General features: G+C 47.1%; 1 protein-coding gene across 2 annotated transcripts in view; it reads left to right on the top strand.

Annotated features, from left to right (window-relative positions):
* The window catches only part of LOC124177455 (transcription factor AP-2-epsilon), a 205486-nt gene that overhangs the window by 62919 nt on the left and 125543 nt on the right, over positions 1–17024 (top strand). The window contains exon 1 of one of the 2 annotated variants that reach the window (XM_046559823.1): positions 16294–16424. The exons of the other annotated variant lie outside the window; for it this stretch is intronic. Coding sequence (XP_046415779.1) covers positions 16380–16424 — 45 coding nt within the window. The 5' untranslated portion in view covers positions 16294–16379. Of the gene's footprint in view, positions 1–16293; positions 16425–17024 lie in introns of those variants that run through there. 2 annotated transcript variants of the gene reach the window in all.

The following is a 17024-nucleotide window of genomic DNA, read 5'->3' as shown; positions in this document are numbered from 1 at the left end:
AAGCTGCGAAGCCACTTCAAGCCTTCTTGCATAAGGACCCGAGGGTCCGGTGCAGCATGGTGAGCCGAGGTCCTGCCCACGCAGACATTCCCCGTCCGTCCGTCCGTCCGTCCGTCCGTCAGTCCGTCGGTCCGTCGGTCCGAGGCGCAACTTGAGTGCAAGAGCCGCGAGAGCCACGACGCAGGTTGCATGTCCTTAGGGCTCGAGTGCGCAAAAGGCCCGGTGTTTTCGACCATTTCGCCAAAGTTGGGGGCCGATCCTCATCTCGAGTAAATGAGAGTCCTCCGCCTCCCCCATACTTTCGCAAGTTGCTTAAACTTTTTACAAAAAACCCCTTCAATTTCTGTGCCAAGAAGAACGGTGTGCTCTTATACGAAGAATTCGGGCAAAAAGGAACCGAAAGGGTTTGTAAGCTCGCGCTCGCTCTAATCGGAGGGGGCAGTTCAGCTTCACCGTCGATCTTCGACGTGGGACTGAATCGAAACGTAGAAATTAACCGAGCGTCAACCGTACCGTGCGTCTTGTCGCGTATAGCGTCGAAAAGCAGGAGCAGAAGAAGCTCACCGAGATACATGTATACATCCGTGCTGAAGAGTAATTCTGATTTGAAATTCAAATCTGATTTCAATTCGAATACCTACCAACGTCGCGGACAGACCGCGTGGCGTGGATCTAGTGGATAATCCACTTCGCCTCGTATCGCCGCCAGGTCTTCTCCCTCGCTTCGCGGATCGTAGCCATAACATGTAACCGTTTTGTCATGCGTTCGTTATTCAGCCGTGCTTCGGACGCCACTCGCCACTCACTTCGAAGAGATAGAAGAGGAGTCAGTAAATTCTGCGGAGTGAAATCGACGTCGAGCTTCTTCCGTTTTATGCACACTACCAACGTCCCTCTATCGGTGTAATCGTCGCGAGAATTTCGAGCCGAGGTTAAAATCGAGATATGAGAAAATTGAGTAAATTGGACGGGATGACACGTAAGCGAGGGTGAAAATTCCCATTCGCGTGTCTCTTCGTAGTCTGGTTTTGTAACTGTTCCATGGCGCCACTCAAAATTACAAGCCTACCCGCGTCCCCTGCTCGGAACACCAATAATTATATACTTTGTAGGTTCGGTCTTGTAAGGGATCCTTACTCTTCCTTGCGTCAATGTTTAGGGTTTTATAGGGCCGGGGTTAGCTAATGAAAAGGTTAGTTGACCCCGACAGAACGCCCTGGCGCCTCTTCTGACAGAGATTCGTTCGGACCTGGCAGAGGTGAATCAAGGCCAACTATTTCAACCGTCCCTAATGTCTTCTCTTTTGATATTCAATAATCATATGCAATAAGGCCTTTTCATTACAGACCCCTTCACCCGCTGCTCTTCGTTTCGTTCTCGTCCCATTCGAATTATAAGCCACCATTTGCATTCAATTATCAATCCATTTTTTTTTTCGGTTTTTTCGTTCTCGTTCACGTCGAGATACGAAACTTTTCGTAATTGGTGCTCGGTATTTGTTCGGTTGTATCCGTTTCAACACTTTCACCAAGTTCATCAATTTGTCTTGTTAGTTTTGGGGTTCGTGGGTAAAAAAGGAGGCATGCAAGCGTGTGAGAAAAGTGAGGCAGCTCAGCCCGAAGGAGGATCGAAAGCGTTGGAAGTGTCCCGTCGAGGGTACCGAGAAGACTTTCTCATGTCGTGTGCGTGTCTGAAATTTTTTTAATATCGGTATTAGGTTTTCTCGGAGCAATTACCAACTCGCTAATGGAAATTACAGTGGTCTTCTTTCCAGCGAAGTCTTCTCCGGGGTTTCTCGCGAGGTCTTTTGGGTCTTCGATCCTGCGGGCTGGGAGGTTATACTTTTATACTTATATACTACCTTTTCGGTGGTTCGGTTGCGCTCTTGCGTTTTCGACTCGGAACTATTCGGGGCCCGCAGATAGTGTGGGAAGCGTTTGGGTAATCAATGGTTTTGCCAGGTAGACTCGACCGTTGTGTCTGCGCTGCTTGTATACCTTCGCTCTTTTGGCGGTCCAGCTTTTTTTCAACCTTCGGTAAAATACTATTCCGAACGTTTCACCGGGTCACTTGAAATCCCCCGGATTGTTGCTTTAGGATCCCGAACACGCGTCACTTTTCATGTCGCGTCAAAAAACTTTACAGCCGTGTTTAATCCTTGTGTTATCCGTCCATTATACTTATAACGAATCCAAAGGCATTTTTGGCTCGTGGTGCAATTTCTTTCCCCCGGTGAAAATCATACCGTCGCAATTTGACAAAATTGCGAAACTCTGCAAATTCATACGGGCAGTCTGATTCTGATGAAACACCGTGTACATACCTACCTTATGCTTCGCAAATTGAATAGGGTGAATTCTCGCGCGGGAATCCCCGAACGCAAACAGATTCGGACAAAGGTTGCGCCGTGGATATTGCCGACCGCCGCTGGTCAATCCGGTCAACACCCGAGGTACATGGACCTTCTTCACTTCGTCGTGTTTGGACAGCAGGGAGTTCCTTAGTAGGGTTCGTCTTACGAAACCCGCCTCTGAAAACGATCGATTCCCGTTTTTCACGGTATTGGGATTTGTGTTGACAATAAATGATATGCGCTTCGGATCGTAACACCAATCCTGCACTTTGTACCTAGGTAAAAATCTTAATTTCGATGCAAGTGTTTCTTTTACCGGATTGCGGTGAAAGTCGAAATCTTCAAAAACGTTCACTTTTTACGAGTTGTTAACTTTTCACACGAGTCGATAGCCAAGATTTTGATCAAACGAAAATCCTGATTGAAAATTTGAAGCTTGGGCAAGTTTCACACGTTTGGCACTGTCACCGATAAATCTAAATCCATGTCATTCCTGAAGAGGATATTTAATGACTTACAATTAGCTCGAAGAAGGGTGGATTTCTTGAAAAGAAAAAAACAAAACCGAAAAACGGTTCTTCCAGGTAGCAATAAAGACATTGGCGAGAAGTGGACGAAAAAGCGAAAAAAGGTTTTGCTCTAGTTTGTCTAACGCGAGCTTCCGATACTTGGAATAAGGGAAAGCCGGACTTGAAATAGGATCCGTTGTCTAGTCGGTGAGGTTGTGGAAGTCGGAGTCGAGGATTTCGAGAGGAATGCGCCGGGCGCACGACTATATTAGTAGGTCCATGCAGGCCGACGGTCAGACTAACCCGTACTGCCAACCTTTGACCCGCTAAACTCACTCGCCGCACGCGGAGGGCCGGGGCCCGGGCTCTTGGAAAGCAAGAAAAAGATCGAGCGAAAGAAAAAGGATATAAAAGTGGTGCGTCGAGGGCGTACGGAGCGCCACGTCGTAAACATATTTTTATTAAATAATTAGAGATTAGGGTTCTCCTTAATGGGTGGTTAGCCCTCGCGTGCCCCACCACCCCGGCCGGCCAGCCGCGGTTTCATTCCAAGCATTCCTCCGGCTACAACATCGCGCACGTGATATTCCCACACTCTCGGCTCTTGTCTCTTTAACGGGGACTTACCCCCGCCTCTCGCTTCTCTCGCCGATTGATTATCAATTGATTATTTACCGATCGAGGATCGCCCATCGATCTTCTTCTCCGTCCGCCTGCCACCCGGACAGCGGTCGATCTATTCGTCTCTATCGAAATAATGGGAGAAACGTCCGCAGCGCGTCGCGTCTCTTCATTCGTCGAGCATAAAAAAAAAAAAAGCTCCTCCGGAGATAGCTTTGCGAGATGTGTACGGGCGTAAGATTCTGGGTCACTGGGTGGACACCTGAAAGAGAAGGCGCGGAGGCCTTTCATCAGCGGGATACTGAAAGCTCGTTTAATCAAGAGCTTTGAGACGGCCGAGAAGTATTAAGGATCCGACGTGCTTGGCGGTGTATTGTTGCGCTAAATTTGCCGACGGAAGAAGGGAGGATTAAGAGGCGATGTGTCGAAACGGCGAGTGGCGAACGAGGGGCGTCCAATTATCGATAATTACGGGAGGGCTTGCAATCCGTTTTCCCGGTAATGATTCCAACGATGATTCCCGCGACCGCGCTAATGAAGGTGAAACAATGCCCGGCCGGGCTTCGGGACGGTTCCTGTTCGTCTACCGCAGATTTCTTCCGTTCCAGGTGCGCGGAGATGCGGGCGATAATTAATCGAAAGCCTATGCCCCCCTCGTCCCGGCGTCGGCAAGCGCAAAGGCCCTGGAGAGTGTCTTCGCGAGGACAGGGGCGGCTTCTTGCCGACACACGAACGGCACTCATTCAATTATCACGCTGACATCGGGCGCATCAATCTTGGCGCGAACTTCGCCGGCGAGAGAGAAGCTCGATCACGGATAGAAAGAGAAGGCGGGAAACTGACGAGGAGGCGGATAGATCGGCGGGTGTAAAGGTGCGCAAAGATCGGAAAGTATGCGGAACGGTTGAATGTGTAGAAAACCGAAATATACAATCGTTGGAACTTCAACGGTTCTTGGATTCTATTCGTTTTTTTTTTTTTTTTTGTTGCACGCAATTCGTACGCAGCTCGACGTTCCCAAATTGTTTTCACGCCGTTGTAATTTTACCTTTCGCTGTGATTATAACCGTCGATTTTGATTTTACGTAAATTTTTTTTTTTATCCTACTTTTTTACCTCTTCCAATTTGCTTCGTATTCATCGCTTGTTTTCCATCGTTATCCGTGGTGCGGGACGCAATTATCGGACACGATGTCCTGCATTATACGCTCGATCGATGCCGCAACGATAGGTGATTAAAATTGGGAAAAGAAAACACATTATCACAGCGTATGGACAGCTAGCAGGTTCCATTTCTCACGACGCTTTTTTGAAAAATTTCAACCTCTAGCATTTTGTATGAAATTCCAACTTACATGTGCAGGTGTTGCGTTACTTGTTTTAATAGGATTGGACTAGATGAGTTTTTTTCGGTTGCGTTTCCGTTAAATATTACTTGTTTTCAGCTTGTTTCATTCGCATTGCTCAACGTTTTTCACTTCACTCGCAAAGCGAATCTCTCGAGAATCTCGGCATACGATTTACGGTGAGCATCCCACTGGTTCCGTGAAATCAGATATCGACAGCCTCGCCCCCCGTCCGCTATGAATCAATATACATATGCTGGTGCAGTACGTACAATTCGCATTCACATTCGTTCGGGAACGTGATTTTTATTAGATGAAATATGCAAAGTAGCCATGGGTTTTCGTTTGGATTTTTGAAACATTTTCCCTGCTGGAGTACAATACAGAGTCCGGAACAATGAAAATATTGATGTTAAAATTATTGGTGAAATTATGCATTATTCGGTTGGTTCAGAGTATTGTTGATTTAAATATGTTCTATTAAATCACGACGGAACTCGCGTTACGAGTTTATTAGAAATTAACGAGTTAGCCTATAGTTACGGAAATCAGGGAGATGTCACTTTAACTGATCGTAGAAATTGTCGAAAGACGGAAATTTTCACAATCTGAAGTTTTGTATTGCTGATGAAAATTTGAAATTTTTAATGATCAAATATTAGAGGTGGAAAATTTTTATCCTCAACTAATAGAAGATCAAATTTTGAAATTCATGTTTTACAGCTCTTTCTTCTTTCAGGCACATACGATAGCCAGGACTAAATTTCTCAGAGTGAGAAACAGTGAGAAATCTTGAAAGCGTTCGCATATTTTTCAGGAAGATCCTGACGTACACGTGTGGGAAAAATTAGAGGTAAATTTTATACCGCTTGTAAGTCGAGCGCTGCACTTTTCGTCGAGAGAAGTGTTTACGCTCTATTCCGCTAAATGAAATTTTGTCCCGAGGCGAGAACGGGAATGGAACCGGGATAGAACCTGGATCGCGTCTGTTTACCCGAAAACAGATGGTGCTGCCGCGAATATCGCCCGGGGACACCCTCCCCTCTTCCGTCTCCTTCCCCCCCCCCCCCCCCCCCCTCTCCTCCCCCAGCACCCCTGCCCACGCTTTTTACGCCCCGCTGCCTCGTCCCGAAGAGAACCCGGAGCGATTCTAATCCTTTCGACTCGCGGGCCCTTTTGAGTATGGATAGCTACAGTACTTTTACACCGCGATCGAGAGATCGAAAGGCGGCCGCTTATAGATCACATCGTTCACCACCTGCCCCCCTTCTCTCGACGGAAGATCGACGCTAAGGCGTCGTTAGCTTTTCAGGATGGCGGGTGAAAGAGGCACGTTTTAGAGTGTCGAGAAAGAGAGAAACTCTTCATTTTATTTCGTAGAAGGAAACTTAACGGACTCGAGTTGGGGAAGAAGTTTCTTTTCATTCGAACCGATTAATACGCGTAATTATGATCCTGTGAAAAAGCGAGAAAAGAGAGTTAACAAATTCTAAATAGTGTGGGGCTGGATTGGATTCAGTTGTTTTTATACAACCTGTACTGTTCGAATACGATATTATTTAATGCAAAACGAAAATCAAAGGAACAGTGATGCCATAAAATATTTGCTATATCCGGCATACGAGATATAGCGAATTAAACTTTCGTACCAACTGTTATTATAACGTTACGCTTATAAAAATAGAGCGGTATTTCTGTTATTAGAAAACTGCCGCGTAAAACTCGTTACCCCCGATACGTTTATTCAATTTTCAACAGCTGATGAAATATATAATCGTGTCTAACGTATTTTATTCTTCTTTTCTATCGGCGGGGGTTGATTGAATCGATATTATTAATTTTCGTGCTTTAAAGAAACGTGATAATATTTTTTTTTCTCTGGCCCGAAATTTCTGAATGATCGACACTGTACTTTTCCCATCGAATTCAGAATTTTTCTGTTACTCCTTCCCCTTTGCCTCTTCATTGACTATTCAATTTCATGATCATTTGAACATCGAATTTTTTGAAAATTCGCGAAAATGTTCGGTCAAACAATTCTCGTCCCTGGTGTCGACGCAGCTGAGGCCGGGGGGGCCAACAGGCCCCGTTTCCCGGTACCGAAGAGAGTATTCGGGGTGGCGCCGCCAGTCCACGTATGCAGATGTCTGTATTTCGGTGCGCATTTCTCGGTAGGTACATCTGCTTGTTCTCACGCGCGGCCTCCCCGTGTACAGTTTTGCGGATAGAAGAGACGTGACGAAGAGGGAGAGAGAGAACGAAGGGGTGGAGATTGGTGGATCCGTGGAGGGCGAGAGAGACGGGGCTGTATTGCCCCCGAGGGAGGAAGGCGACAGCGTGCATATTGAACCGTCATTTCATGGTCACTGCAGAACGAAGTACTGCATTTGATACGAAGAGCCCCGTTGTTGCGGCGGTGCAACGAGAGAGAGAGACGCGGAATGAACGCGTGGGGTTGATCACTGCTAAACGCAGGCCGGGGGCATGTCTAATGGGCATTTATACGCTGGTTCAAATTTAAGTAACCCTTTACTCGCTGCAACGGGGCGGTAGTTGGGGTGGTGGGTTCATTCTCTATCGTCGATTACACCGCGGTGTTATTTGATGCTTGGAGTGCATCGTGATATGAAATCGTAATTCTTGATACCTGTGAGATATCGACCAGTGCTTGTTTCTTTTTCCTCCTTTTCTCATTTTACGAAAATTACTCATGCTCGTCACTGCCAATTGTAATCGAGCAATCCGTTTTTACCCAGCGGCGATCGGACTGTTTATCAGTTTTTAGCTGCTTCGAAACTATACTGCAGGTAACTTCGTAGCGTCAGCTTGAATCTCGTTGAACTGTACGTCGCTCTATCGTTCGAATCAAACTTCAGACACTTGTCAACACGATGAAAATCCGAGACTACGGCGCAAGGCACTCGGAAGCTGAGGGTTCATCGACTCTCGAAACAGTAAGGTTTTACGCATTTTGATTTGAACCGTCTCCCGACTTTGTTCGTAAGTTCGTTCGTCGTTGTTTTCACTCCGGGAGGATCCATCGATAGGCGAAACGGTCAGGTAGCCGCAATTACCGAGGTACGTGGGGTGAAATCTGTTCCGAGATTCGGCGATACGTGTGCAGGATATTGCCATCCCTAGATTTCCTCTTCACCTTCCGAATTCGGCAAAGACTCACGTCGAATGGTATCGCGGGAATTGTGTGGGTACCGGCGTTGCAACGGCGAAATATATCCGGGGCTGTTGCTCGATGCCCGATGTTGCAGGTAAAGCTTTGCGCGGGTCTCGAGCTTCTGCCACTGTAAATAATTGAATTCCTTCCGCGTTTGGAGGCCGGGTGCAGGTTCGCGCGGAGGTTTCCTAAGGTGAATCGATTTTCTCATACCCCTTCAGCTCCCGTCTTTCCAGACCTCCACCTCCGTCTCGCTTCTTCGTCCTCCAGCATCCCTCCCCATCCCACCCTCCTTCTTCTCTCTGGGTCCACCCTACTCGCGCATACATCTCAAACAAAGAGACCTAGATAGACTCTCTCTGCTCGCTCCGCACATAGGAGAAAACCTACCTACCTACCTACCTACCTACCTACCTACCTACCTACCTACCACCTATGTAGAGATACAGCGGGGAAGGAACGGTTCGAAATGCCGGCGGCCATTTTGTAGGCCCTTGCTCGAGGAATCGATGTGACGTTGCCGCAGGGGCGCAAGCGCCACCGGCAGCAGCCCTCCGACGAACTCAACCCTCCGATTCTCCGATCAATTCCATCTTTGGTTATACGCAGGGTGTCGGGCTGAATGTGTCCTCCTCCTCTCCGTCGCCCATCCGCCTCTGTCCTCATATCGGTAAATGCACCTTCGATGTGATACCCCGTTGTACGCCAACGAACAAGCGTGTACGTATTTCTATGAAAACCGAACGTCACTTGGTTTCAGAACAAGAGTTCCTAGTTTTATTTTTCAGGGGTTTGCAGGTATCTGGAGATACGATATCGGTTGGAATCATCTGGTTTTTGTTATAGTCCGCTGCCATGGTACGATCCGATATATTTGGACGAAAATTTATCCCATTGTAGTTTTGGTCAGTTGCATGCGAGACCGGAGTTCATGGAAAATTATTACGCATACGTGTGGAGTTGAGACTTGACGTTAAGGTGTCATAAAAAATTCTGCCGACGTTGTGCCATACTCGTTCTTCCAAAGCACACACCCGTGCCGATGTGCCCAGTACATAATACCGCAGAATCTGCCCGTGTGTGCGAATACATACGCTTTTAGACTTATATCCGTCTTTCACCGAGACGCCCGCGGCGTCTCCTGCACCGTCTATATCGGCTCCGGCACACGGGTAGCTGTAGGTGATACGGCGTGAGCCGGTTTCACGCCCCCGGCGCAAAACGGCGGGCGAATAGCCATTGGCTCGACAAATCGGAAGGTTCGCCGGTATTTTCGCTCTAGGACGTTCCTTTATCATCCTTCTTTCCTTCTCCTCGTTTTCATAAAATAAGAATGCTTCGGCTTATCGCCTCATTTCCCGATGACGCAAATTGAAGAAGTCCGCATGCCAAGTCGTTATGTTTTAAATCTGCGCGACAAGCCGCTCAAAAGAACTTCGCCGATCCAATTATTATTTCACCCGGAAGACTGCGAGTCTGCCGTTTTGGGTGGGATGAGACAACCTCGAATCAATTCGACAGTCGTTATTTTTACCAGTCGCGAACAATGTTCCGTATCAAACTCGCTGAAGCAAAGCGTTCGTGCATTGTTTTACCACTGATGATTTGAAAAATGGTGACACCCTACGTGTAGGAATTCTTCAAAAATTACAGTCATTCCGATCCAATGCGCGTACATGAATTTTCATCTTTGAGGTAGAAATGAGCTTCAGTGGTTTTCAGCAGTTGTGTACTAAAGTTCGTAAAATACAATCTTGGACATGAATTTGGAATTTGACGCGATAACATGCTTTCAGACATTAGTGGATGGTGCCACTTTTCAATGTAGCACAGAATCCCACCCAGAAATTTTATTACGATCGATCGATCCTAGCGAGATCGTCTCATCGATAATTGTAGTAATAAAAGAAAAAAGAAAAGAAAAGAAAAACAAAGTCCGCAGACCGCGCGCTCGCGTTGGTCTCGGGATTCGCGACGCCTGGCGTGTCATCGTGATTATACAGGAATGAGGGTTATTTTCGTTGAAGTAATAAAGTTAAGCGACATCCCGTGGCATCCGCTTTGACACGTCATGTGATAAATCGTAATCTTACAATCCCCGTTGGATCGCGGTCGGTGAAGCGCCGAAGGTAGGTAGGCACGGTGTACGTTCCCCAGCCTCGGCGAGAGATCAGCGGATCATGCGTGCACCGCACATTCTGTATTCGCGTTTGATAGCCGTATGCGTGTCGCCGTCGTCACAGACACCTACGAGCATCTGGGCACATTATTATAATTAGCTATTTTCGCTGAGTGCGGATTCTCGCCGACGTGTGTTGGTTGGTAGGTGCGTGCGCGATACACGCGGCACAGGATAGGTAGGCAGGGTACATGTGCAGGGTAGCAGCCGGGATTACAGGAGATAATCTTCGGCCTCGGGGCGAACGACGTCGGGACTTCGTCTCGGGACGTGTACCTGACTCTGGGTACCAGCGTACCTACCTACTCGATTTATGGTAACAGCCCTCATTGATTCTATGTACGCCAAAATCATTACCCACTCATTTACGCTTCGGTATCGCGGCCGGACGAATTATTATCGCCGTCTTTAATGCGCGCCGATCTTTTTTCTCGTCGTATCGATCGGGAATATTCTTGCATCTATAAAAGTTTTCCCCGTTCATTTTCCAAGATGATAATTCTTACAGCTCGAAATAGCGGTGAAAAGTCCTATTTTTTTTTTTTTAGATCTTGACACAGTCGTTTACGGGAAAATCAGTCGCCCTTCCGTACATACGAGTTTGAATTTAAACTTTTTAACCGTTTCACGGTGAAACGTCGAAAGTTTTGCCCAGCGACCTGATGAGGGTGTCTGAAATAAACCGTGGCAAATTTTTATGAGAAACATTTTTTTCCTTTAGTTCGCTTTGGGACACCGCGGATGTTTTTTACATGCGGGGTGTGCCTTGGCCGCAGAGCTGGCCGTATATCTCCTTGGACAATCTTGATTTCTGCGCTAACGCGTGAATAATATTTTTTTCTTTTCTATATTTTTCAGACCCCGCTTTTACCGCATGCCTTGTATTAACTGTTATACATTATGTACCATACCTGCCAGTTGCAAATACCATAGATTAATTAGATAAGCGCTAAGAAACAAAAAGAATGAAAGAACAGAACAAACATTCTACACGCCTATGTATTATGTGACTGCGAAGTGTATCGCATGTTTCTAAACAGCCGGACAATGGCAACGCAAATAATTATCCGCGCTTTTATAGGCATCTGAAAGTATGTTGCAAATAAAAAGCAGAGAAATGTAAGCGCCTGTAACAAGAGAGGATAAACCTCAACCTCTTACAATTATAGGTAAATTTTAAAGCAAACATTCGTTGTTAAAATGTTCACCGACTTTATTGCAGTGAGCAGTTATACTCCGTTTTATCCCCTTGTTTGGTCAGTTATCTGTACTCGCATCCAGTGATAATAAAGCCGTAGTACGTGCAAGTATCTATTCAGGTTTATTCTCCTATAGGCAGTACGCGTTTATCCATTTACTTATTTTTACAAGTCTGTAACAAAGTGAGTCGGAATGTATTGGAAAATAATTTCCGCAGAACCCCTCGAGGAGATTGCGTTTTGTGTCTACGCTCGCAAATATCTTTCCATCTCTTACGCTTGCATCACGTTTTGGAATTGCTTGTTCCCTCCTCAACGTTCCTACAAAATTGAACGTATAAGTACAGCCGGCATAACGATTCTTGGAAACCGTTAAAAGCTTATCTGTAACTAGGTTTGTAGAAACAGATGCTAATCGCAAAATGTTATAAAGCCCACCCTTCCACCATGGCATTGTTTATGCATACTTTTCCTTTGTTTTCTTGACTAGCAAGGCTTATCATTTAACGCTTCTGAATGTCATTAATTTCGAAATTGTAAAAAATATTTCCCAGTTCCGGGCTAGACGATTTATCCAAAGGATAGTTTTGATATAGGAATCAATCAGGGAAATCGTAAAAATTATTTCTCTGTCGATTTCAACGTATTTGAAAATCTACGGTGCAGTCAAACGTTGAACAAAATCGATACGACCGGTTCATATTCAACGCGGCGATGAAAAACTATGATTTTCATTTTCTCCCAATTTCGTTTCAGAATTTCTTTCAGACGTGCGACACGTACACTCGTTACTACGCAAGGCAGCAGAGACCGTGGCTTACACGAAGGCCCATAAACGGGTCGTTTGTGTACCCAGTGAAGCCGCGAGATTAACGATAAATCCAAGGGTCTTTTGTTTAACGGTTAACCCCTCACGAGCTTCCCGCCGTCTTGCGATACTTGCTCTTTAACCGGTCGGTTACACGTCGTACGTACAACATCCACGCGGCTGCACTCTGGACGCAGAGAACAAATCTCGTCTCCCTTTGTTCCAAGTGATTCTCCATCCTCCGTTAATTCGATTCAATTCTTCCACGTCCCGCTCGCATCTGGCCCTGACCTCCCTCTTCGCCGGGGGTTTGTTATCGCAAGAAGGAGGCGCTCCGAAGTGGCCCAAGATCGAGGATGCACCCGGGCGCAAGCGCGAAAATATTTTTTTCCTCCCAAGATTTGACAACCCCTCTGGCACCACCGGGCTCCGCTAGCTCCCGGTGATTGGAAGCTTACCCTCCGGGCGAGAGACACGCGCGCAGGCGCACTCCCCTCGCTACCACGTCGCTTTAAGGGTTCCCGACTCGACGCGGTCCTCCCTGCGGCGAGATTTCCAGGACGACACGCCCCAGGCAACCAGATCAATAAGATACCTCTTCGGTTACGCCCCAGGTCACGGGAGCAAGACGTCTGCGGTCCATCTCTGGCTCCGTACCTACTTCCACTCTCTCGTGTCCGTGTTGGCGCTGGTGTGAGGGGAGGTATTCCGCACGCACACGCTTCACGGCTTTCGCCAGGATTCGATGCCGAGCGTCACGAACCGTTAACACTGTTTCCAATCCCGCCACAGTCTCCGCGCAAACTTCCTTTTGAACTTTATCCATTTCACGGAGACGAATTACGACAGACCGCTACTGCATCTTTCGGTTTCCCATAAATCGCAAAATCACTCGTACTGATCAGCAGTATTGGATTGTTGATTTCACGAAAATCGTCCAAGAGTCCTCTAATGGAAATTATATACCTCGTCAGGATCTTAACGTTCTTCTTCGACCGGACTAAATTCTCGACTAAAGTTCCTAGTGTGGAAGTGGTTAACCTTTAGCACCTTGGGGATTTTAAATCGAGATTATCGTAACTTGAAAGTTTCTGCCTTTTTGTAAAATTTTATACTACCTTTGTATTAAAAATTATTCTTACGACCTTATCTTGTAAAAGATACTTAAATGAATGTCAAAAAAAAAAAAAAAATTCAAGTGACAATATCAACATGCTTCGGTGCACGACCCCAAGGTATAACCAGCAATGTTATACCACGTGAATCTGATACCAGCTAAACGTTGACTTGAAGTCAATCGCAAAGAGGAAACTATGAGAGAGTCTTTCTGTTCACGAGCATGGGAATATTATACCAGCTACGACACTTATTCACGAGTTGTTTAAGCCATTGTTATGTTAATTAAATCAGTGCGACGAAGAATAGTTTCCTATACAGCGTCGTATGATGGATCGTATGATTCAAGTCACGGTAACGTTGAGCTTTTTCGTCGTACATAATAATCATATTCCACGGTGAATTGTAAAATCTTGAAACTCTGGCACGAAAAGACTTTGTTCAATTCAGGTGTCCTGCAAAGTGAAAAAAAAGAGTTCCTCACGATATGCATTCAACGCCACCTCCAAGTCGAATTTAAGGTATCGCGGTGCCTTTCCGCGGAGTGTGAGGGTTACTTTCAAAACACCCCGATGGTTGCGTGAGCCATGTGCACGAGATGATTGCCCTGAGACTTCACGATCACGCAGTCGAGACTCGTGCTGTTCCGATTAGCTGTGACGAATATTGCTCGGAGCATTCCGTTGGGATAATGAACAGTTTCTCTGAATTCACCAGTGCATAAAGATCGATTACCGACCGATGGAACTGCTTCAGCTGCCGGTTGTCCTCCTACCCGAAAGAACCTGTCCTTATACGCGACGCGCGTGAAATTTTTCACCACATATTATTATTAAAGTATAATTGCTTGACATTAAAAGTATGGCCGGTCTCGGAACGCATGGCTTACAATGTATCTCGGATTTTTTTAACTCACTTTTCTCCAAGGCTCGAGAAGCTGACACTACGTGATTGTCGCTATAATTGATCCGATGACGACAGTTGCTCATTTAGTTCGTCATTTGTGGAACGTTACGGAGACCCGATCGATACTCACTCACTCACTTCCGACTAACCGTAACGCGGTTTATCGACGTTGAAAGACTACTGGAGGTTAAATTTAGCGGTGAAGGTATATCAGAATTGCGCTATAAAGCGGAGCTGTATGGTCTCGAAAGGTGTGGCTTGCTGCTGGCAAACGGTCAGAAGAATTTCATTCACTCGTCCATTGGCTCGGCTAACCAACCAGAGGGCAATCCTTGAGTGAATTCCAAAGGGTCCTGAGACTCTGGACGGGGGTTCCGGAAGGTTTCGGGTTTTCGTTGTCCCTCAAGGCGACCCGGACGCGGGGACTCAGGACGCCATTGATAAACTGCCGGGCAATGGCTCCGATTTGCTTTGGGCAAAAATCAGGTAGACGCCGTTCCAAACGTCAAAACACACCCCGAGCGTAAACGTTCCTTGACCTCGCCAACAGTGGTGTTCAATTTTATTTACATCCGAAAAAGCAGTTTCCAATTGGAAACGGATCAGAAATTGAAGAATCCGTTCGGAACTGCCTGGAATCTCAGAGAAGTAATGGCGAATGGAAAACAGCGTAGCCAGAGTAATTATCGTTCACGTGCTTCATTGGTTCATACTTAGCAGTTTCACGAGCAATAAGAGCAAATTGAAGTTCGCCGAGATACGAGATTGCTCCCGGAGGACATAGGGTGTAATTACCCGCATACGGAATAATAAAGCGAAATGGGGTACGCCAGCGTTTTTTCACGGTTTCGTCGCCGCGCAGGCGCGTGTGGCGTAAAGTTGCACGGCTCAAATTACCCGTCAAAGGAACTGTCGCCTCGTTCTTCCTCACGACCATGTAACAGCCGTTAATTCTATCGATCGTCGGATGATTGGCGGTGCGATCAAGGCTTGTCGAAATCCTTCCGAGCCCCGCAGCTGTCACCTGTGCACACGATCGAGTCCCAGTTTCTTCCGACGACTCTGGAAGCGAACGAAAAGTAAATTTCAGGTGGCGAGAAGCCGGGCTAAGACCTGGGCCACGTTCGGCTCTCGATATCTGGTCAGTTCAACCGGCGTGCATCTTCCCTCTGCGGCGTTATCGGAGGATCGTGACTCGCGATCTTGATCGTTGGGCTCGGTGGTCCAATCGGCAGCCGAGGGCGCGGCGTGGGCCTGATGGAACGCCGGGCCCAAGGCCCCATTGGGCGCGGACCGATCCACGGCGCCCAATGACGGGGTGAGGGAATCGTCGGGCCCATAGGCCACGTCCAGCCCGACCTCCCACTCTGGGTCCGGGGCCCCGTTTGTCCGGTAGAGAAGGCCCCGCGGGCGCAGTAACCCTCCAGTCCTCTTGTACGACGGTTAGGGCGATCCTATATACCCACGAAGGTCGAGATATCGGAAACAATATCCAGCGCCGGTAACCCGATATATCTCGGGCTGACATCGCGAGCCGTATCCCCGAGGGATGCAAACCAACCCGCGGTCATCTGTCAAGCATTCGAAATTAGCATAATGTTTGCGGACCGAATGATCGTCCACTGAACACCCGATCAGTACCGCGTAGTTCGACCGGTTTTTCAGTTCTCCGTTTATTTCGTTTGCTTCTTTTTCGACGGTTCGAATATTATACGCGTATTTTTTCTTCGTCCTCCTTCGAGGACCCCCCGCCCGCCCCTCTCCACTTCAACCCTCCTCCCCCCGCACCGCGCAGTGTGTGCTTCGAGTGATTAAAACGAGACTGTGATAATTACTACTGTACTACCTGTTATGAAAAATTTTCGAAAGTGCAACGCGAATTCAACTTGAAATAGAAGAGGAAGAAAACCTGCTTCTTGGACGCTTGAGTTAAGGACGAAGGACTGCAACGAAAGCCTTCTGTTCGTACGAAAAACAGGAGTAAAAAATCTGTGACAAGTCCTGATCGAACCACGTGTCGACGGTCGTATGAGTACGTTTACTACCATTCGTCATGGAACAGTGAATGCGGGTTCGTATCGACTGGCGAATCAACAGTTCTTCGTAAAGAGACAAGCTGCGTCGATTGAATAAAATTTGTGAACGACCTGTAGTTATTCAACTTAGCCGAATGCCGAACCTAGACTACTACAACACCGCCAGGATGCACCAAATGGTAAACTCTTTTCAAAATTCATAGGCGAATTTTCGTATGCGAGCGTACCGACTACTCGTACGATGAGAATGTGGAAGACCGGTTGAGTTAATTGTACGGGGTCCGTAATTAAACTCCGAGCATCACGAGACAAACTCGCACGGGTTTGCAAACAGCCCGGGTAAAGTTTGTTTCCCGATGCGGTCGGGGGGAAGGAGGGCAAGGAAGAAAGCGTGGATGGGGAGGGAGGGAGAGGAGGAGGTGGAAAGGGCTTGCGGGCCCTGGGGGGGAATGCAATGTAGAAACTGCGTAAATTATGAGTTACGAATGGAATATAAATTGTTAATATTAGGTTATAAATCAGCGGTGATTTGTTATTGCCCGTGCTGCTCACGTGCCCCGGAGAACGCGAGCCCGGCAACCGCAGACGCCTTAATGATAGACTTTAAGGGTACGACTCGTAAAATCCTGACACAATGAAATCATATTCATTCTCAGTTGCTCGCGTTCCGCGCTCCTTCGGGCTAAAAAAAAAAAACTGCCGCACGTAGCGCGTCTTTAGCTTACGTGCACTTGCGTCTTGTCCGTAAGCTTAATCTTTCAATTCATCGTCACTCGGAC

Source organism: Neodiprion fabricii, chromosome 3 (genome assembly GCF_021155785.1).
Source record: "Neodiprion fabricii isolate iyNeoFabr1 chromosome 3, iyNeoFabr1.1, whole genome shotgun sequence".
NCBI lineage: Eukaryota > Metazoa > Arthropoda > Insecta > Hymenoptera > Diprionidae > Neodiprion > Neodiprion fabricii.
Note: the sequence above shows the minus strand (reverse complement) of the source record. Positions and strands in the feature narration are given on the sequence as shown.